The sequence below is a fragment of the Ambystoma mexicanum genome, chromosome 8, assembly GCF_040938575.1.
Source record: "Ambystoma mexicanum isolate Mex_15411 chromosome 8, UKY_AmexF1_1, whole genome shotgun sequence".
NCBI lineage: Eukaryota > Metazoa > Chordata > Amphibia > Caudata > Ambystomatidae > Ambystoma > Ambystoma mexicanum.
In genome coordinates, this window is record NC_090929.1 from 411,519,070 (window position 1) to 411,542,890 (window position 23,821).

At 44.5% G+C, this 23,821-nt stretch overlaps 1 protein-coding gene across 3 annotated transcripts in view; it reads left to right on the top strand.

Moving 5' to 3' along the window:
- Positions 1 to 23,821, top strand: part of MTHFR (methylenetetrahydrofolate reductase) — a 222,111-nt gene that overhangs the window by 117,979 nt on the left and 80,311 nt on the right. For all 3 annotated transcript variants that reach the window (XM_069609914.1, XM_069609915.1, XM_069609913.1), the window contains exon 3: positions 147 to 385. In XM_069609914.1, the coding sequence (XP_069466015.1) occupies positions 147 to 385 (239 nt within the window). The remainder of the gene's footprint in view (positions 1 to 146; positions 386 to 23,821) is intronic.

The following is a 23,821-nucleotide window of genomic DNA, read 5'->3' on the forward strand; positions in this document are numbered from 1 at the left end:
TTGTACAGCTGTTAATTTTTCTAGAAAGTTTCTTTACCTCCCAGCTGACTGAATGGGAGCTGAATGAACTCTGCCATGGTGAAATGGGAGTCACAATTGCTTGCATGACCCCTTTGCACTGAATGTGTTTGTTCCTTGTATTCTAGGTTTGATCGGATGGGAGCTGGTGGTCCCCTCTTTATCGATGTGACTTGGCACCCTGCCGGAGACCCTGCCTCCGACAAGGAAACATCCTCCATGATCATCGCAAACACTGCTGTGAACTTCTGTGGTCTGGAAACTGTTCTGCATATGACGTGTGTCAATCATAGCAAGAGCGAAATCACAAAACATCTTCAGAAGGCAAAACACCTGGGGCTGAAGAACATCATGGCACTGCGAGGAGGTGAGCAGGTTTAAAACTGGTTCTTCCAAGTTAACCCTAACAAGACAATGTTAACCTAGAATTTACTGTGAGATGAGGAAAAAATTACTTGCACCGCTACACAGGGAACAACTGATCAACATCTCCACGTAGGGTACAAATTACCTGCAGCTCTGCATGGGGAGTCCTCAACCAGGGGATAACTAACTGATTGGATGTGGGCTTTTGGGTGAGGATATGCAAATGCAGAAAGAAACAGATTAGATCCTGCAGGATGGGATTGGCACAGAGTTGCACATTTGAGGCTGGTATAGTGCAGGACATTGAATGTGCAGTGGGGTGCCAGAATATGAGGGGGACCAAACAAAAGATAGACCGGGACATGAACATTAGAATTATTCTTTCATAACGCGCGTAAGACCAGAGATTGGTTTCTAAGCGCAGGATCGGGATTCAAACCTGGTACCCCGCGTTGTCTTGCTTCCAAGACAAACGCGTTGCCCCTGAACTTTCCCCCCTCACCATTAGTCAAAACGTTTGAAATAAAAAAGAGCCCAGAGTTCTTCATTGTGATGGATATTACATATTTTAATCTTAACATTTGAAGGTAAGAATGGGTAAAGTAACTTAAAATCGGTAATCTCTATGAACATGTAAGCGCACACAAAACCATTCTAGGAGGCAATAAAACTCCCATATAAGAAAACCACATGACCTGTCATATTAAATACTAATAGATAGCAGGAGAATACAGGAGTAACATGGACAAATTACCAAACCCATTTGAAAACAAACCTGTACCGGGGGTCAAGTGAGTGAGCATTCCGGTTGAGATTAGACTGCATTCTGAAGAAGATGCTTGGTATAAATATAGTCTAATAAGACAAATGGTTCACAGAGGAGAAAACGTGGCATGGACTGTTTGTGGAAATACAAGAAATATAGTCTCCAGTGAAGACTTTGAGATAAAGAAACACTTTTTGCTGCAACTGCATAAACCTGGAACGAAGAAAATGGTGTAAACAGGCTTTGCTCAGTTGGACCAGAACAAACGGGAGTTTGGTCTTTTAAGGTACTCCCATTGTTGGGAGGCTTTTCATAGCCACTACTGTTGTAGAGTTCTGGTAAGCCAACCCTGGTGTACCTGCAAAGGTTTAAAATACAAGTCTAACCAAACTCTCACTTGGTAACGAGGCAGAGCAGTAAGGCCTAAACTAAGCAGACCAAGAGCTCTGTTTAAAGTACACTTAAAATAATAGATGTCCACACAGCCATGTTTAAAATACACGTATTCATCCGTACAGTTGCATTACAGTACTAAAAGGTAAGAGCCCTAATGATTTCGGAGGATACCAGGCAGAACTTAAGCTGCAAGTGAAGAAGTGGCTTTACTACAATCCCACAACAGTGAGAGGATCCACAAGGACTACAGTTAAGAGTCATAACTCTGCCTCTAGTAGGAATCTTTTTCTTAAAAGAAAGCAGAAGGAAACGAGCAGCCATGTCTGAGGGCAGCTACGAGGATGTACTCCAACTTTCACAGGCAACCAGAGAAGCCCCTACTTCAGGTGCATTGTGCATGATACAAGCCTACTACTTCTCAGAGCTGCATGCGGATGAACTCAGGGCTGCAGAACTTGGAACAAGTTGGCTCTACCAGCTCAAAGGAGGGAGGCACAGTGAAAGGCACTAATGGTCATGAAGACTCATGTGCTGGTACTGGTAAACCTTAACACATAAACCTGCATTAAAGAAGCCAGTTTGAGTGGCTATACATGCAGTCATATTGGCAGAATATGTAAAGAACCAGGCCATCCCACGAGGATGCTGCTCGAATCAGTGTTGTGCAGGGGCAATACAGAGTTTGGATAAAAATGGCATGGGTGTTTCTTGGATGTATCTCTTTTGACCATTCATCAATTACAGATTGCCTTATCTAGTTCAGAGATGGAGATGCGTGTGGGCCAATTGGATTGTTGAGTAATGGATCATTGTCTTGAGTAGGGACTAATGAATAATTGACTTTCCAAGTGAATTTATTTTGGCTTTTTTGTTCTCTTCAACTAAAACTCTTTTTAAGAACAATCTGTAAGCATCAATAAGAAGATTTTAGTGCCACAGTACCTTCTATTTATTTGCTAGAACTCTAATAATGTATTCATTAAGCAATACTACCTGAGCAGGAGCGGCATTACTGGGCCAAGTAGAAGCCTGAGCAAAGCAAGGGCTTTACCGATAGCCCAGGGCATTACCAGGCCCGGTAATGCCCCCCCTGTTGACCTGCAAGGGTAATGTTGCTATTAGTAACCCAGCACATTGTAACAGGATACGAATAGTGATATTTTTTTTAAGTTGAGAAAGGGCACGAAAGCCGTTTCTCACCGTAAAAAAAAAATTGAAAAAAGATGGCCGTCCTGGATGTACGTAGTCCCTTTCCATGGCAGCAAGTCACATGTCGGGATGTGCCAGGAACACTATTATTCCCGGAGGGGTACATGGCAGCGTAAGGTAAGTGGGAATGCGAGGGGGCGAAATGTGTGGACAAGTGGGAGGCAGTAGAGAGATGAGGCGTGGGAGAGCACTTACCTCATTATCTGGCAGGGGAAGATGGTGGCCTCCAGCTCTGAGGAGGTTCGGAGCTGGAGCTTTACCTTATGGTAAAGCCCCCGTTGTGAGCCTCCTCCTTGGCTGGGAGGCCAAGACCATGCCACTGCCGGGTACTAATTAAGTAATAGGTAATGCCCTGTGGCCCATAGGCCCGGGGCATTACTGACTCTGTAATGCCACTGTGGCGAGGGGCTTATTGCTATTAGTATTCCAGGCTTGTATCTCAGAATACTAATGGACTGGCGGGTGGCGGGTTGGGGAAACATTGAGTGAACTTGGTTTACCGTCTTCTCTGTGGGGATTCGGAAGCTTGCAGTTTCATTGTAATGAATGGAATGCATTGTTGGATTTCTCGGCATGGAAAGCATGGCGGCCATGTTGGGGAAAGTGATTCAGAGCTTGGAGGAAGATAATCCTGCATATGCGCTCTGTGTATCTTCTCACGTTAACGCCTGGCGGCAATGCTTTCCATGCACTGCCGCAGGACACAAGTAATGACCCCTTTTGTGTAGCCCATACAGGCATGTGGACCATCTCTGCCCGCCTTTGATTATTCCTGGTAGTCCTTTTGGACCCTGGCAAAGGGCAGTAGCAGCCATGCCGTGTCCAGTACTGGTCCAGGCCATTAGAGACCATGCCTGCACATAAAACGCACAAAATAACGAACAATGCTCAGAGAAAGTCAATTAGCATCTTTGGCTCACCCAGCCCTGTCTCTTCTCCAAGCACCCTCGCACACTGAGGACTGAAAGTGCTTTCCAGAAAGTGAACGATTTTAGCACACAGGGTAGAGTCACAATGCAGCTGGGTTATGCTGAGGGTACCTATGGACACCCCTGCGGCCACAAACACTGTGCATCCGTCGGCTCCTTCCACGTGGCTGCCTGGCAGTGCCTTTCGCACAATGACCTAGGGCAGCAGCAGGTGCAGGGTTTCCACTCCAGGCACGGGAGAGGGGCAGCAGCTACCCAGAGTGCCGACACGGAGAATACCGTACTTCCAGTTGGCTCAGGCAGGAAGGGGTTCAGGGAAGCAGAGCGCAGCAAGAGGAGGTAGCTTGGCAACCTCGTGTTCATTTGTGTGAAATTGATATCTGCGCAGAAATAATCCCTCAAAAAATATTAATGGATACATTAAATGATGGAATTGCAGTGCATGTCAGATGCAAAAAGCAAGTATTTTAAATCATTGCTTGTGCATTTAAATTGATAAGAAAAACAGAGGGTGAATCGAAAGGGTATGGAGTGATAACGCATGCAGTTATCAGAATTGGAATCCTTTAGTAGATGTCCATCCAAAAAAGGGTAGACTACTTTATTAAGTTTCAACAGCAAACCAAGATTTTAATTCAAAGAAAATTCATCAATACAGTGGAGGGGAGTGGAACAGCATTGAAAAAGATGTGTGAATATGCAGGAAAACCAAACTGCAAACAAAAAATGAAAGGCAGTTTTATCTAGCTATAACATCAAATTGGGAAACGTTTTTTCACAGTTCATTAAAACACACAAGTGTGGTGAAATGAAATTGAAGGAGATGTGGGATCAGCTAAGAAAATGAAACTTTGCAGGAGAACAATAAAAATATTGCTACAATAAAAAACCGGAAAACTTAAATTTGATAGACTCAATTGGATGAAAAGTTCTAGTGTGAATTAAATTGTACATTTCCGAAGAAGGTAAATGAGCAATTATCGAATTGAGGAATGGAATTTGATTTTCGAAACAGAATTTGAGAAGGTGACCGAGGTGCCAGAGGTAAAGGGAACACTACTGGAAATGGAAGTGAAACTATTATCGGAAGTCGCATTGGATCTAGTAGTTGAAGGAGAATGATTGACGGAGCCATGATGCAGGATGGATAACCACTTTAATGTTTCATCGCCTTTTGGCTGCCAATAACATTCTATTGAAGAAGCATTACGGTGACCTGTAACAGTCCTGATTTGATGCGATTCTAGTCCGTCGTCTGATAGCAGCTGTATAGCAGTGTACATGACATGGAGGTGCGCGCAATGACTGATTTTTGGCATAAAGTTGCCAGGGTTATTCTTGCCCAATGGCTTTTTGGAATACCCGATGTGCTCAGTGAGTAGCACTTCTTTAGTAAGACGACAGGGGGCTACAAAGAAACAAGGTGCGTCAGGAGGAATCTTGGATATGTATTGAAGAAGTGAGTTCACAGGACAGTCGGGAGCATGAGAAATGGCATAGATACGGCCAAGAAGATCGCTGCCGTGCAGTTCAAAAAGAGGATGATGATTATTGGTTGATTCGTTGAAAGTTGGGCTTGCATACTGGTTGCCATTTTCATCAGTGATTACAGTGAATGCATTGGCAGGTAATAGCATGAGTCCCTCACACCCACGACGGGCAAAATGTATCTGGATATCAAACCAGACCTTGAATTCTAGAGTATCTGGAGAGTTAAGGTTGAAAACACCAGAAGTAGGTAATTTCAGTAGATCAATGTGAGAGATAGCAGTTTTGTACACAGCAAGATCTTTACCAGATCGCCTTATATATTTAATAATGATCACAAACACATTATTGGCACTTTAAAAGTCTTGGTTGTCCATTATATTAATATTGCGGCTGAATGGTGGATTATTTAGATGTCGATTAATTCCAGGCTGTAAAGATATCAGGCTCTGAGATTGATAGTCAGTGCCAGACACAGTTTGTACCTCTGCATAGGAGTGCCGAAGAAGAGTGGCCAAAGAAGATATCCTTTGCATTTCAAATGATGGAGAATTACCTCTTTCACAAAGCCAACTTGTAAATGTGTCAACTGCCCATTTGGTGGCAACTTGGGTTTTTGCCTCAGCCTCACTCAATTCTATGGCATCTAAATCGTTGTTGCCCACAGTAGCATGTCCCTTTGTTGGAGTTCACACGCAGGTAAAAACGGAGGAAGTACTGCTGTGATTCATGGTGCATTGGCTGTTGTTTGTTTCTGATGGTGGATCTTGAAGCCACTCCTCTAGTGACTGTGCCAAAGAGATTGAAATGGATTCCTGTCTAGGATTCCTGCCTGTGGTCCTGAAAAAAGTATGCTGATATTTCTGTGTCATCCGAACTGCTTTGGAAGTGTACTGGAGCGTAGATGCTGGAAAATGTCAATGCAGGTTGCAGATGCATGTGACAAGGTCGGAATGATGGCGATTTTCAACGGATCGTGGCAGGGAACAGGAAGGAACGTTATGAAGTGCGTCGCAAGGGACCTGCGGGAAGGAATTCTGTCAGGTAAAGCCTGCATTTCCATCAATGGTGTGTGCTTTCACATAAAGCGCAGCGCCTTCCAGGGTACTAATGTGGTATAGTAAGAGATTGATCGGTTACATATTCAAACTTGTAAGCCACTCCCTAACGTTTATTTTACAAAATGCTATGCTCTCTGATCGTTAAGTGAAGATGAGAGCATTATCAAAAATGTTGAGAAGTGTTAGTAGGTATTGTATTGTAGTAGTAATTTATATAGCGCCTTTTCCCATTACTATCGTCTCAACGTGCTTGTGGTGGGAACGCCCTCGGGGACCGCAGCCCAGAGTATAGGACATTCTCAGAAAAGGCTTAGAATGCGTATGTCCATCTGAACAAGATGAGGAATTAGGTGGGCTCGCCTGGCTCCAGTAAGCAACACAAGAGATCAGGCATGTGGACGGTTGCTGAGGGAGGTCAGGAGAGTGCATGAGACTATTTGAATCCAGCTGGGCCTAATTGTTTGTCGTAGGTCATCGATGCATTCTGATGTGTGGGTAGCCATGCTTGTGGCAGATGACCAGCGAAGTGGTGCGTTTATACATACTTTGAGGCTTGGATGGAGCTTTGTTATTGACGACACTGTTTGATCTGTTTGTCCGTGTGAGAGAGTCCTCTAGGCGCACATCTAAGTCTGACACGTTTCCTGCCCCCCAAAAACATCTCGGTGCAACACATTTCCTGCCCCCAAAATACATCTAAGTCCTTATGGACCATTCTGTATAAAATCATGAAACGAGGAGGTAATTATCCGGCACTGACACAGATCAAGCGCTCATAATCACATTGAAACAATCACTCAACGAATAGACTCTTTGACCTCTGTGAGTGGAACACTCTACTTGCAGCACCTTCTGGGAAAACCCTGATACCCGATATATCACATCACCCGGCAACTTTAAATATAATAACTACGTCCGAGTCCCTGCATTTACTAAAATCTTAAATGCGATTGCAGCTAGTAATCTTATTCCTACTTGCGTCCATAATTGTGCCTTTTTTCGAAAAAAGAGCGATAGATTAGATCCAGGTTGCTACCGCCCAATCACCTTAATTGATTACTCTGCAAAATGGATTGGCAGGTGCAGTGATCCCCCTTCTGGTATACCCCTGCAAACTCCTCCCCCCGCACCCTCCGCTTTGCCCCCATCCCTGTTTGCCTCAGTGGAGGCTAAGTTGTCTTTCGTTTGTTTACACGATACTTTGGTAACATGTCATTGAGAATATTGAAGCTACTGATTTCAATAAATGCCAATAAAAAGTGTTATTAAAAAAAATAAATGGATGGGCAGGGTTGTCTTCAACTGAATCAATGAAAGGCCTCAAGCCAACAAGGCTTTTCGGAAGAGCAATACGGATTTAGAGAGGGCATGGTAACTATCAAGCACACCCTAAACCTCCAATTGATCCTGGATAAATATGTATTTGGAAATGGCTGTCCAGTCTATATGAGATTCATGGTTCCGATTGTGGCCTTCGATAGTGTAAACCGACAAACCTTGGAGGGCACAGGATCTCTTGAATCTGCTAATTGCACTACACAGTAACCTTATAACAAGGGTGCACTTGGGTAATGTTATTCCATCATTTGTTTAACATAATAGGTGGAATGAGACAAGGATGTGTGTCTTTAGTAGTAGACTACACTGGGGCAATCATGTTAACTATTCAGTCACCAGATCGGCTCAGGTTAACTGCGCAGTCTTAAACTTTGGTAGAGAGGTGGGTGGGCTTACTTTTGAATCAATCCTTCCTATGTACAATGCAAAATCAATTGCGACTGACATTTATGGTGCTGAAATATAGGGTTTTACCTTTGTCTCCCAGATTCAAATTAAGGAAAATATATTCCTATCTGGTAGCTCTGGTGTGGCTAAATATGTTCCATTTTATCTGTGACATCTGGAAGCTGGCTTACATTATACAAATGACTTAATCAGCCTCGAAGCCCTTCATTTCTGGTTTAGATTATGGTCAAACAAGAATTTACTCATCATCCAGGAAGTTTTAGCCTCTGATATTGGCATTAAGAGCCCATGTCTAAATTACATTAAAAAAAAGTTAAACCATATGGGTCTTTCTGAACTTGATGTGCAGTTGCCCAATGCAGCAAAAATGGACACCAAACTGTTTAGAAAACGTATGTATTGCACATAGATACATAAGCCCTGGGTCTCACACTCCTTTGCACGTGAACTGCACCTTCATGAACTGCACCTTGTAAAAGTGAACTAGATGTGCTGGTTCGAGAATTTCCAGAAACTTAGTCTATTGTTAAACCTAAGGGCTAACTGTCTCCCTTTGTGAGGCGTACACGCAGACGCACAAATGGACACCAATTGTCTGCATCTGGCTTTTGTGACAGTCGGTCACCGGGCGATCACTTCCATTGTTTTCTTTTTTTGTCCTCCAATGAGTGTTTTCAGGGAAAGTATTTAATCCCATTACTAAAATAAATTCATTGCGTAAAATTTGACGTTTTTGTACTCTGTACTAGACAAAAATGCTGCATATGCTGCGCACTCTTAATTTGAAAAAGCACTATTGAAGTTTGACAAATGTGTTGTTTAATCAACCGTTTTGGTTTTAACTTTTCTGGTTAAAATGGGTGTTGCACTCCTGTGGGCTCTTTGGGAGCCCAACCATGCACCCTTTAAGTATGTCTGAACTGGTCCATACTAGTTCCTGGCACTATGCCAGGCATTTCACGTACTTTAGTATTGGTCTCTGTGATTGGTGGATCTAGGATCCACCAATCACAGAGCCCCCTTGTGTGATTGGCGGGCTGGTGTAGGCCAGGTCCTGTGCTCTGGGTATAGTTAGCTGAAGCCCTTTGCCAACAATCAATTCTGTTAGAACTTTCACTGCAGATGGTGTTTTGAATGGAAGGTATTCATCCCTTCTCCCCAGACAGTAGCCACCCCCTTTGAGGCTGGCGAGGTGAGCACGCTCCACAAGACTCTCCATAGGCGTCTGGGCAAGTGGGACCTCAATGGGAGTGACTCCCCCTTAGGAGACAAGGACTCCCGCTGTATCGGCATATATGGGACTGCTTTCCATAAAGAATATCTCTTTAAGAAGAAATCTCTATATAACTGGGATGAGTGGATCACAAGAGGGGAGAGAGTATGGTGCACTGGAGAACGCCCCCTGACTTAATCATTCCTTGGAGAGGCAGACCAGGAGGAATCTGCGGAAACCGGGGCAGTTAGAAAAGTGAAGAACGCCAGCTCAAGTCACCAGAGGCCCGGCAAAGCAGTCAGCGGGGAAGCCGTTGTTAGGACGGGGAGAGAAAACCTGTCTAATGTGGTGGCATGACCACGGCTATCACATGGTAGGACAGACTCCCATCTAACAACCCCGACACCGTTGCAGCAGAGAGTGCCGACAACTCCCACCCGCCAGCGTCCCTTGACCACCACAGCCGACAGACGCGAGGAACAGAATGCTGGAGAAACCTGAGATCGAGAAGCGAGAACCCAAAGCAGGTTACCCGAACAGGTGCCAAGCCCTGCGACTTCACCCTGGACAAATAAAGGTACAGGTGTGAACTGGAGAGGCGGGAGGCCACCGGGGCAAACTATTGTAAAGATAGGAGTGCGTGAAAGGCCGGAAGTTGATATGTGAAGATCAAATAAAGCGCGTGACAAACAAGGTGATATGTGAGGAATGCAAAGCGATTGACAAACTCGGCTGAGTGGGAAACCAAGTGGGCAAACCAAGGAAAGGTGGAAACTAATGTCATGGGAAGAGGGGAAACAACCACAGGAGCTCAGTGTTGAAGATGGGGAAGACACTCCATATACAAGTGTAATAAGAATTATGATTTGAAACTGCCAAGTGAATTAAATAACAAGAGAAGGAAACCAGTATAGAAAACCCAGGCTAGGGGGATTCCACGCGCACATAATCTTGCAAAACCTAAGAAAGGGTGGATCTCAAGAACATCTGAAAACTGAAAGCAAAGTAAAAACTGTGAGACCGTATCTTCAGTAGAATCATTAAGCGGAACACTAAAAAGAGTAAAAGACTGATCAATAGTTGGCATGAACTACAAGAGCTCTTGAAGGAAACTCCAAGAGTGCCTGAGAAGATCAGCATAATTCTAAAACAGAGACATTTTGTTTTATTAACAATATAAGGAGCCAGGATAAAACCCCCAAGAGAAAGCAACAGCCGAAGAGGCACAAAGGGAAACGACCAGCAGATGAGAGACATTCCTTTGGCCGACTTTAGTTGTTTGTATTAGTGACATGGTCCGGTAGAGTTAGGTTAGGGCGGGTTTGCGTTGGACTCCTGACGACAGACAAGCACGTTTTAGTTTAGTAACTCAGAAACCCTGAGCTATCCTCCCGTCCCGGGAGGATAGCTCAGCGGAAGCGTGCATGTCTTGGAAGCAAGACGACATGAAGCAACAACAGGTTCGATCCCCGGGTCCGCGCTTAGAAACCTCTGGGTGTTTAAGCGCGTTATAAATACGTAACTAAGACAAAAAAAAAAACACAATTACGCAACTAAGAAAAACAATTCCTGTAACAGCGCCTCGATGCCTGCGGGCTGTGTGAGCGCTTTATAAATGTAAAATAAAATAAATAAGAAACCCTCTAGCAATAGGGACATATGGGCCTTTTCTTTATAATTTCATTAAAAGAAAGTCAACATGCCCAGAGTGCGTCCGACTCCTTCTTCTGACCCGCCACATAGGGTAGTTGCTTACCTGCTAGAGGATTCCCACATTTGCCATCAATGTACTCTTTGTCCCGGGGTTCTCTGTGGTTTACCAGTTTTTGCTGCTGATGTATATCTAAGGCCTCTTATGTCCTCTTACTGGCACCCCTTGTTGGTTGGGTCAGGCTTCCCTGCTTGGACAGTCTCTGGGCCCTTTTACTGCTAGTTACCGCTGTGGTCATCCCTCCTCTATGTTGGTCATGCCACTACATGGAAGGGCGTTGGGACTCTAACATGCTACCTCACCTGTTCCTATGGACTTTGCTCATTTGCCGGACGGTTCTCTCTGGATGGGCTATCATTCTTTGTTTTTCAAGCCGCCGGAACCCGCTTTGCCAGACTCTCATGCGATTTTGGAGTCCTCCTAGTCACTGCTTTTGCTTCTGGTTTGAGGGTATCACTGCCAGGAGGAGCGATTTTATTTTTCTTTCCCATTGTCTGGGCTGTCATCAGTTTGGGTTTCTGGCTGTTCAGATTGTGTAAACCACACCTGGAAAAGAAGCATTGTGCTCACTGGGTTGTTGCGCCTTCCCGGAACCATCTTTTCATTAACCAACACAATGACTACTTAACTATGGACTCTGGCTTGGTGGGTAATTCAGGGGTCCCTGTGACCTTGGAGGCGGGTCTAAACCGCATTTCCCTGTTGACTTCCATTCACGCTCATCTTGCTGTGGTGCATCTTCTCCTGGGGCGGGTGGTTCTAAAACATGCCACTGGTGCTCTTCATTTGAGTCTCTTCTGTTCTCCCCTGTGGTGTGTTGTCAATGGATTCACACCTGTTGGGTAGAACTGTGACTTGCCTCCTTTTTTCCTGTTCGAGGTCTGCTTGTTGTTGAGGGGATTATTTTCAGCTAAATGACTATCGTGTTTTGTTGGCAAATTGCTGACTTGTGAATCTCGTTTCCGCTACCTGGTCCGCTAGTGGTGTGATAGCCGTGATTCCTAGGTTCCTTTCTCCCTGATCCACTGGTGTAGCTATATTTTTGTTAACACTTCACTCCTTTATCGCGATGAAAGTTGTTTGCCTGCTGGAGGGCCTTCTCAGTTCCTGGCCGAGACACTGAGACCCCACAGAATCCGACAGTCACTTTGTGGGTACCTGATGCCTTTGGACCGATTTCCTGGTTTCAGTTTTGGTCCAGTGTGTTTTAGGTAAAATAATAGAACTTTAGTATGCACTCATGACTTTATGTCTGCTTATGTGAATGCTGAATAACACTTTAATTATTTCCAGTGACACTTTGTTTTTCCCTAGCTAACCCCTATATTGACTTTGAGGTGCACATTTGCAATTTCCCAAAAAAGTCCCAGATATCTAGCATTACTGTGACTGTGTTGGCATTTGGATCCTGTAAAAACTATTGACCTGGTGGAGGGACGAGGCACTGCCCCATTGGCCAATTCATGGGCCATATGAGCCAGCATGGATCGCTAATCTAATGGAAATTGGCCAACGCGAGGGGAGCTGTGTGATCTCAATAGTCACTGCAGCCAGAAGGGTTGTCGGAGCGGTGCTCCCAAGATGAGGGTGTATCATGCAAGAGTCCTGCTGGTGGCGGAACTGTCAACACGTTGCTCCCTTGATGAGAGGGAACACTGCACTAACAGCCCAGCTGCCAGCATGTCTGTCAGAACGGTGCTCCCTCTTATAAGGGCAGTGCTGCGTTGTGACACTTGCCTCCTGCCTGCTCCATTAAGTCTTGCCTGGGCTGCATCTGATGGACCCTGTCCCTCACCCCCGCCCCCTCCTCCTTACCTTGTTAAATTGGGGGCGGTTGGCTCTGCCCCTTACCAAATGTTCACCAGCAGTATCTGGCAGATGTGGCCCAGCTTGCCCAACTACACCGACCGCCACTCGCTCAACTTGCCAGGCCGCAACCGGCAGGCACAATCTGGCTGCAATCTTAGCCCCGCCCATCCCTCTTCCTTAAGCTGTAGGTGGTTGCTGGGAACTAGCCAGTAGCCAGCAACCACTCGAAGCAGTTTTATTTTTTTCTTTTCTTCAGCCCCCCCCTCTCCTTCACACGAAAGAGTCATAAAGGATCATAATATCATAATCACTTTATAGGCCATGCCCTTTGGCCATTCCTGGAGTTATGGGCCCCAAAACCTCGTTAAACGCTGTTGCTGCATTCAGTCCTTTAACTTGGTCTTCAGGGCCCATAATTCCCGGTCCGGCTCTATTGCTAGGTCTATAAAGCTTAATAAATAACAGTTTGTTTTAATGTCTGGTTCCCTTTTCGTCCCACCCCTTCTCTCTGTGTAATGTACCTTTCACTGGATAGTGGACCTACAATACAGTGTAGGAGTGTGTTGTGTCATTTTGGACAATTGTAATGTTTTTATACATGCACTAAATGTTTTTACTCTTAAAGTATTTATAAAATGAATAGAGTTATATGTGTAATCTTTTTTTTTTTTATAAAGGTGCATATTTTCAGCAATCAACCAGTGTGGTGTATTGTGTGTGGACTAACTGTACCTTTCGTGTCAGCCCACTTCCACTTTTCTTGAGTTAAGAGTGACTGCTCTTTTATTTGTTTAATTGTATGGCGCCGTAAGCCTGCGGGCATCGGGCGCGACATAGAGACAAGAAACGAACAGGAACTGTATATCAGACGGGACTCTTGGGAGGCCAAGTAACAGAATAGTCAAATGGACCTAAGTTGCCTTCAAGTGATTCAATTCACTTAGAACAGATGTGTTTTCAGACTGTTCCTGAAAGACAGATGATTGGTCTCTAGCCTTAAGTTTAATGGAAGACTGTTCCAGTTGAGGGCTCGACCTAAGCCGTTTGCTTTCTTGTGTGGTCTAACCATGACCTGCCCCAGATTTTCTGATCTAAGCGTCCTTGCTGGTTGATATCGGTCAATCTTTGATTTTAGGTATGCCAGGGCTCTTCCATACAGGCATTTGTGGACCAGTGTCATAGATTTAAAGAAGACTCTGTCTTCTACTTTGAGCCAGTGTAGCTCCACTGATATGCTTGGTCCTAGATTTCTGTTTAATAATTCTTACTGCGCTATTTTGGATGAGTTGTTATTTTGCCATAGATTTATTACTGGCCCCAAGCAGGAGTGTGTTGCCATAGTCCAGGCGTGATCGAATGGTTGCTGTTGCAATGGTAGTGCAATTGGCTTCATTTAGGAGGGGTCTAATTGCTCTTAAGAGTCTAAGTTAACATGAGCAATTTTTTTCTCACATATGTTGTCTGAGCCCCGGAATTGACAGATGCCTCTGTCATGCCCAAGGTCTTCACCTTGCTCACTACTTGTATCTGCGAGTCTTGTAAGTGCATGATGGTAGCCAAAGCTCATCAGCTCAGTTTTACTACTGTTCAGATACATCCAGTTTTGGTCCATCCATAGTTCTATAATGTTGTATATATCTGGCACTGATTTGCTATCTTTAGTGTAGGCCCCACTTAGCTCTATTACTAGCTGCGCATCATCAGCCTACTTTGTAAAATAGATATTGATTTTGTCCAGAACTTCACATAGGAATCTTAAATACAGATTGAATAGAAGCGGGGATAAGCTTGCTCATTGCGGAACTCTGCAGAAGATGTGGACTCCTGGGAGAATTTGTCTCCCAAGTGTATCCTGGATATCGGCGAGAAAAGAGACTAACCAGCCTATTGCTTCCTTGGAGCAATTGGCTACTTTTTCAAGTGCCTGTTGGAGTATTTTGTGATCTAAAAGATCAAAGGCGGCACTGAGACCGAGTAGAATAAGTAACCCAGCCTTGCCCTTGTCGAGGATGCCCAGCATATGTGACTGCAGGTCGGGTATGGCCATCTCCGTGCTATGTGCAGCACGAAACCCTAACTGCTGAGGATGAAGGATCTCATTTGCCTCTAAAAATGCTTGTAATTGCGCAATAGAAACCTTATCCATTATTTTCAGAGTGAAATTACAATTCGTAATGGGTCTAAGGTTCCCTGGTTCTCGTGGGTCAAGATTGGGCTTTGTTATCAACGGGGCGACTGTTACCTTTTTGATGCTGTTTGGAACCGGTTTATACCAAAATGAGGTGTTTACTATTCGCGTGAACAGGGGCTTTGAATATATTAGCGTTGTCAAGGATTATTTTCGGTGGTAGTTTATTTTCTGCACAGGAACACTGCCTCATTGAGGCTAATGTCTTTAGCATATCCTCTGTGTTATCTCATGAAAGGAGAATTTCTCTGATTGTTCTCAGAGGTCTTTAATGATGGTTTGCTCAGAGTTGGCGTGTTGAGAGTTGACATTCTTTCCTTGGGCACTTATTGATTCCCTTGCCTTGGAGATTTTGTTTATGAATGCTACCTGGGTTTTAGGTAGCTCTGCCTTGCTACTTACCTTAACATAGGTTTGGCTTCTCTTTTGAGTTGTGTGTACTGCCCCACCTTTGGGTTAGCTGTTGTACTGCCCTCAACCGACTTTTGTACAAAAACTGCCTTAAAACCTGCATGAGTGACTTTGTGGTTTTTCTATTGTGGTAAAATGCATGTAGGGCAGACGAGAAACAGAATTATGGATGGGGTCCATGTTAAGATATCTGGAACAAGGCCAAATACTATGTGAGAAGCTGCTTCATTAAATCTGGGCACAACATGAGCCAACTCTCTTTCAAGGCTTGGAACAGGTTTTACCACATCTATGATGCAGAATCATGCAATTACGTTAATGTAAGATCTATGGGACTTATTGTCTAAAGTCTTGTTTTTCTTATGGCTGAATTGTGGCTATTAACTGGAAAAGTATAGGAAATTATTAACTGTTCGTTTTGATTTGTGTGCCTCCCCATTGATGCAGTTTGATCTGTTTCAGCGTATTGTTTTGTTATTTCTGTTTGTATTATGTTTACAATGGAATTTTAGCATTAATCATTATTTTTGGCGCTGACTTAGCTGGTAACAACCCGCTAGCCCGAGCCATGGTTGACTGGGCCTACGCAAGGACCTGGGGCCAACACGGTGATTAACTTTATTAGCACAATGTGGCGGTACTATTGGTCTGTGCTTACTTTGAGCACTAGCCCGTTGAAATACAAATGTAAAAAAAGATGGCCGCATGGTAACTGAGAAGGGCTAGATACTGGGGCAGCTGCCTGCAAGTAAGTGCAGGGAGGTGGGCGAGGACCTGAGGGGCTAGCAGACGTGGCTGAGGAGTCATTGGAGCTATAATGGGGAAAGAAGAAGGTGACAGAAGGAAAAATCAGACTGGGTAGAGGCGCCGGCAGCCGACGTTGGAACCAGCTCATTCAGCCTGTATTCCAGCAAATTGGAATGCACAATGCCTCTCTTTTTACTTTATATTATAAACCTTTAATTTAGTTTTGATGTGCAAATGAGTCCTATTTTAGATTTTATTGGTTTATTTGGGTATTTGTGATTCATGTATTTCATTGGATTTTTTTTCATTGTCTATTTACAATTTATTTGTTTATACAAATTTGGTGGTTCTTTCTGGTCTTATGCGTTCTTCACTCTAATCATTTTTCATATCATACGTCATAGTTGCATATGTACACAGTAACTTCAGGAAGTTTGAGCACATTTTTCATGTTTGTGGGGTTGCCTGTATGGCGGTTGAGCAATGCGGCAAGGCCATCATACTTGTTATATTATGCATTGATGTTTTAAGGCGAATGTCCAAAAGCATATGCAACATCATTCCTCTTATAGTCATCATGTCAGAAACTGGCAGAGATTCCTCCGCCTGAGGATGTCCACGAGACACCCAACTACAGAGTCTTTTCTGGAATTTCTTTATCTCTTTATTCACCGATATTCATGTTGCCAAATCGGTACCATGAATATTTTATGTAGGTCTTCGGTACCTACATCAGGGCAGCTTTATTTAACATTTTAGTTTTCCTTTCTCCTTCTAGATTATTTGATAATTTTGCATTTACTTCCTGAAAGAAATCATGAAGGTGCTACTTCTTTTGTTGTGGACGTTTTGATTGAATCTTGGACAGAATTAAGTCAAGCTTACTCCTTTTTTGGACATTTTGCAATGGATATTTTGGTGCCAGACATTCTATTTTTTTTTCATGGACATGGAAGGTCTTCCTAGTCTATAGAAGAGCAGAGCGTCAATTTGGGGTAGATGGCTTCCGTTGGAGGCTGTTGCAGCAGCACTCTTTTAGTGTCACTCTGCAGTCTCTTATGCTTCAGATCCTTGGCTCTAGTGGTCAGCTGAAGATAGCTCCATTGCCTCTTCAAATATACCCCAGCTAACCTATCGGACCATCTGCAATATTCCAACTATGGGTGGCTGTCCAACCATGGACAGCCAGCTCGATTACAGTGTTGACCTCACAGAAGGTCCTGAATGTTGGGCAGTCTACAACCCCATACACATCCTAAGTCAGTTACAACCAGCTACTTCCCATGCTCTGAGACGAGGCCAGAAAGAGGATGCCCATATATGGACACACTCTAAACTCAGCTGAAAGTGCAGTGACGCAAAGACTGAGTTTATACAAGATGGGCAAACGTTTTGATTGCTGTAGGGCCTGTATGTCTATAATTTGGTTAATAAATAAAAGGTGCACAGAGTGCATGCAAAAAGGTGAAAGCAAAAGTACCACTGCCACCAGTCCGGACTTTACGTGGTATGGGAAATATAGCTGTAGGCCGAAAACAATCAACATTGGTCTCCCTTCACCACTCTCCTTGAGGGAGTTAGTGCTATTATAGTGCTATTATAGACTTAAATGGTTGATGAGGTAGCCTCAAGAACTGATCAATGCCCCGCACACTGAGCCCAGCCAGGGAGTGATGTTTAAAAATACCTTCCTCTCAAAATACATGTCAGGGTCTCAAAATAGTCAGCGGATAGTCTTGAGTCCCTTTGAAGTGGATGGGAAAGCTACAGATGTAAAGTGCTTTATTAACACTCTTGGTTTGCGAACTAGAAAGAAACGCAGGAGCAGTAACCTCAGTAACGCACATCAACTTGCTGCAAAGGAAGCATAACGAGGGCGAGGCCTCTGGAACAAGGAAACAGTTTTGCAGGGGAACAATATAGTTACGAGAACCAACACTTGGGACCATGTCGCCGCTAAATAAGCCGTTACAGCAGTGTGGGTAATGGGCAGGTCCTATTGCTCAGCTAGAGGTCTTCTTTAAAAAAAATATATAAACAAAAATTAAAAAGAATGGATAACAGCCAGATAGCAATTGCTAGAAATTGTACAGGCTCCTCTTCCAGTCGCTCAAATTCATTTGGATAAAAGAAAAACATCTTCAAATAAATAGCAAATAAAATCTTGTATTCCATCTACAAAAGGTAAATTACAAGAAATTATTAATATTTCACCCATAGGCTCATGGGTATATTTGAGCAAAAGCTGAAATGGTACTGCAGGAGCATTTCACCAACCACGAATGTGACTTCTCTGAAATGTACAAGCACAGAAGTATCCCGCCTCCCACAGACATGTATAGCATTTTTTGGGGGATATACTACCAGTTTCTCAATTATTCCAATTATTGCCAACTCTCAGAATATTCCATTCTTCTGTGGCTTAAATTCAATTCCTTTTATATTTTACCTGGTAAGATCTTAATTCCTGCTGTCACTACGCAGTGGTGGTGTGGGAGGGCTGCTGCCCTAGAACTGGGAGTGTGGGGACCAAGCGCTCACCCTGGCTGAAGTCGGGGTGAGGGCTGGGCTTGGGTTGACTGCAGCTGGCTGGCAACACCAGAAAGGGTGCGCTATGCCTCTGCCTCCCCTGCGCCATGCCAGATCGGAACGAGGAAGTTCTGCCTCATGATTCCTGCCTGCTTGGAAGGCGGGAGCCGGAGGCCTGTAGTAGTGATGGAGCGCACCGGCTAACTGAAGCTGCCATGTGAAACTGGAAGAGAGCTTTTTAAAACGTTTTTTAAATGTATGTATGATGCACGTGTTCAGTGCATGTTGGATGTATGTATATATTGGCAGTGCATGCGAGTAGTGTGTATGTATGCATGAGTGTGAGTGTGCTTGTCATTGTGTGAATGAGAATGAAGTGTGTGTGTGAATGTGAGAGCAGGTGTATGGATGGATGACTGACTGGTGGGTGAATGAGTATTTGTATGTAGAATGCAGTGTGAGTGAATGTGAGTGAAATAGGGTGGGCAACTTACCAAATGGTTTTGCAGGACACTTTAGATGCAGCGGTGTATCAGAAGCAGTTTGTGGTGAACGCGGTTCCAGACGGCATTTTTTGCACCCTCCTTTTCCTCGAGCCCTTCCACTTTTATGCTAACATTAGTTGCAAAGGGATTTTTGAGCCCAGCACAAAAAAATAAAGACTATAGGACTGTTTTGCATAATGGGACTGACAAGTTGGATTTCTCTTCAAAGCATGTTTTGGGATTTGAGATCCTATGCAACAAAAGACATGCAGACCCACTAATTTTGATCTATATAGACATCAACAGCAGTGGCATTATGGAAAATAACATTACAAGTAGTTTGTCGTTGATCAACTAGAACATCATTGGTAGTGACATTGATGGATGTTTCCATGTAAAAGCCAAGAGCCAAATAACTTTGATATCTAATATTGTATTGTAGTTGTCATTTATATAGTGCCTTTTACCATTATTATAGTCTCAAGGTGCTAGTAATGGGAACGCCCTCGTGGACTGAAGTCCAAAATGTGGGAAATTGCAGAGTAGGTTTAGAATGTCCACTTTTGGCCATGATGAGGCTTAGGAGGTTTGGCAGGGCTCCGGTAAAAGCAACCCAAACCACGGATCAGGCATGCGAGTAGGTGCTGAGAGAGGTCAAGAGAAAGCGTGAGTGCAAGAGACTCATTATGTGTCCAGCTGGCCCAAATTTGCCTTCAGTGCATACTGATGTGTTGGGGACAAACTCCACAGGTAGGTCTGAGGCCTACTACGAGTTTGCAGACTCAGAACTCATGGAAGTTCCAATACCTCCCCCCAACCCTCCCAAAGGAACTCGGGCCCCGTCAGAATGCAAGTTCGAACTGCGGTTTATTGCAGCCTAAACCAACAGGGATCAGTACCAGGATGTTGCGGTGTGAGGGTCTTACCATTGATTCTTGCTCGTTGCTACCCGCCCTATGGATACTGAACTGTGGTTGGCTAGAGCTGACGTCCCCCAGGCCTGGGACCCGAAATTATTCTCAGCTCTGTGTACCTTCTCAAGGTAATAAGAACGACTATGTGTCTGCATTATAACTTGTGTGTACCACTTTAGACTATGAGAGTGCTTCTTCATAATGTGCAACGGTTGTCTCTCAATGTAACATCTTTGTGGCAAGCCATTGTCTGGTGGTGTGAGATTACTCCTCTTTCCCATCTCTGTGTTTCGATTCATCATCAGCGCCAGTTGAGTCATGTGTTCGGAGACAGTGATTTTGAGCTCTGGACCTCTGAATTATGAAGATTTATCCGTACGTATTACGGCTGGTTTTACTGTCTTTCAGGGAATGGAATGTCACTTGTATCTGGTGTCCTCGGCAGCAGGTCCTGTCTCACATGCTTGATCTGTGGTTCAGCCTGAATTTCCCCCTCAGCTCTTGCTGAGAGCCTGGGCCTGCTGTGCTTTCCTAAGCTGTACCATGGCTTCCACAACGTTGCGCTACTCTATATCCTCCATATGTTAGTCGTAAAAGGCTCTGTCGGGTTCCATAGGTGCTCCTGCAGCTCCATAAGGTTAATTGCGTATAAGCAATCTGCAAGCTTGTTCAGGATCCTTTTGCTGCTTGTGGTTTCTGCATGGCTGCGTTCTTAGGCTAGTGGCAAAATAATAAAGCAATGACAGTATGTGTATGTATCTGTCCTCGAACTATAGAACTGACGCCTATGTTCTTTGTATATTCGGGTGTGTGGCTGTGTCCCAATGTGCTAATGGCACGTGTGCTTCCTGTCTAACGACATCAGGGCTTTGCTTCTTGGTGGTTTAGTCGATGCTGTCAATTGAAGTCTCCTTAGTGGTGGCTTGAGGGTTTTCATCCACTCTAGGTAGTATTTATACCGCACCTGGTCTGTAGGGCTTGCTGAGTGGGTACCTCTCAACATACTTATCAATGATTGGAGCACTGAGAATTGGTCCGAAATAGTATGGTCCTTCACTGTTCTTCCTCCGCGCCTTGCACCTTAGGGAAGGGGGGAAAGGGGGTTCATTTGGCCATCCATCTTCAGTCACCCCTCTAGTTGACTTGTCGACGACATTCTTATATGGCTGACCTCCTGCTCTGGGTTGCCATATCTTTGTTATTCCTCTGCGATGTCCATAGTAGTTAGTGTGGTCATTGAATGACCAGTGCATGTAACAGCATACTTCTTCAGGGTTGCACCAAACCCACTTTCCCTCATAGAACTTTGGATCATGAGAATTGTCCAGTTTTATTGTGCCTGCTGGAAATAATTCACAGTGTGCGATGTTTCTCCCTCAACTTGTCTCTCTCTGTCACAATCTTGTCTTTTGTTCCTCCTATGTTCACATCCATCAGGATCTGCATTCCAATTGCTTCTTCTGCTGTTTTCTTGCACCTTGCTACACAGATCTTGATCTCATACACTGATTCTGCTCCCAGCACCGGTGCTCCAGCTATTATCTTTAGTCTGTCTGACAGCCATGTTGGCATCCATGAATAACCATATGTATGCTAACCAACTTTTGGCCTTCCCTGTTCCTCTTACTTCATCCTCCATCTTCACATGCATTTGTGCCAATTGTGCTACTGCGTCTGAGAGAGTTCCTTTATCTTCGTCGTAAGCTGGTATAAACGTGCAACATGAACTCCCTATCTTTGCGCAAACTCATCCTTCCATAGCCGTGACGAGGTCCAGAACATACCTACCCTGGAGCCCAACAACCATATTGTTCCGAGTTCTTCCTTGATATCATTGAACCCATTCACTGTTGAGTTAATTGTTACCATCAGCTCCCAACGAGTGATCTGTAACCATTTGGCATTTATGTAAGTCTGTAGTTCTGGTATTAGTGATTTAAAGAACATTTGGGTCCTGCTAAATAGTCTGTGTTCTGCTGGTATCTCGTCCAATGCTGATTCTGACTTGTCTCAGAAGAAACTCCCCCCCCCCCTTCTCTTCACTCTGCTCAGCTCGCTCCGCTTTCTCACCTTCTCTGTCTGTGCTATTGGTGCTATCTTGATCAACCTCTTCTTCCGCCTGTTGTCCATCTTTGGGAAGTCATCGAGCTTCACATTGTTTCTGGGTACCACCAAAAATGGCATGTTAATGTGCACCAAGGAGCATACTCCTCCCCACTAAGGTGGCAGCTTTTCATACGCCTTTGATTCGCATGCCCAGTAGTGGTTCATCAGTAATGCTGTTCCAGCTCTCATTGCTAGAAGTTGTTCCACTGTCTTGCACCCTATATTCTCGCCCACTTCCACTTCGCCACTGTTCTGGAAGCACAATGGTGGCGTTTTCAGCAGAATTATTGGCATCAGCCAGCTTCGTTCTCCACCCTTGTTAATTAATTGGTACTTGTAGCTCATTCCTTTAGGCACTTGTTCTCTTCCTGCACCTTGTTCACCGCTGATTGGGCTAGTGTCAGTGCCTTACTTCCCACCACTCAATTTTGCCAACCTTCGTTAGTGCACACTTGTCCGTACACTAGTATCTGTAGCCTTTCCGAACATCCTGGTTCTCCTCCTACCTCTTTTACTCTCGTCCATGGGCACGGTAGTTCCCTTAATGGCATAGTCTTAGTCTCCCCTTTCTCAGGTCCATCTGTGATGTATTGCAATCCTTTGTCTAGCTGCCAGTAGTTATTCATCATGTCTAGCGTCTTTATGTAGTTGTCCTCATAGGGGAATGTTCCTTTGGACATCCACCTCCGTGTTGCTGTTTTCCCTTGGAATCTTCTTTGCGTTTGCACTATCGCAAGATACATCAGGCGTATATCGAGAGAGCAAGCTAGTGTGACATTATCCAAAGAAGTGCTCAGCGGGTGCTTCACCCAGCCCACCCCGCTTGTGTTTTAAAGAGCGGAGACCGGTTTAGCGCTGCGTCTTTGCCGTCAGTTAGGAAAGGGGAAAGGTAGAGAGAGAGAGAGAAGAAAGGGACCCGTACCCTGCGTGTGCTGGGTTGCGGTAACACGTGGGAGGTAGAGGTGCCTCAGAAAAAGTATTCTTAGCGGCGCCTGTTTCCGGTGGCGCTGGCAGACGTACCTCTGCTCAGTTGCTCCACGGGGTTGTGAGGATCTGTTAACACGCCTTATAGAGCGGTGGGTTAGCTGACTCCGAGTACTCTAGGTGTAAGGCACCTTGGTGTTGTGGGGGGGTTGTTTCACCCCTGGAGATCTTAGGTCCCGATTATTGTCCCGAGGCCCTCTTTGGTCTGCGGGTTAGGGTTTGGTACAGGTCCAACTCTTCCTCAGTGTTATCCGCACTGGGGTATTCCGGTAGTTCAATTCCGAGGTGGATTACAGCCCGGTAGCCAGACTGGGTGTTATTTACCGTTGTGTTAAGTGTTGTACGTCACTGTGACAATTTGTCTATCAGCTGTCTGGAGACGCTGGTCCGATTGATTTAAATATTTACTTACAAAGTGTGTACGCATTGGTTTTTCAAAGTGAACCCCCAGGTATAAATAAGTATTTACTTACCAAATGTGAATGTGCTAACTCTCGGGGAGATCCCACAGATTTATTTCAGTAACTATTTGCCAAATGTGAATGCTCTTGTTTTCAAAGTGACCAACTGGTCTATTCACGTGTGTATTTACCAAAGGTGAAGGCATGTATCTTCAAGGTGATCCCACTTCGCACCTTGAAACACTTGTGTATAGGCGCGTTATAAATGCCATATCATATCACTGGACCTATTGCAATATTATTATAGCTTATGTGAAAGTGTTGACACCTAAAGGGATGAAAGG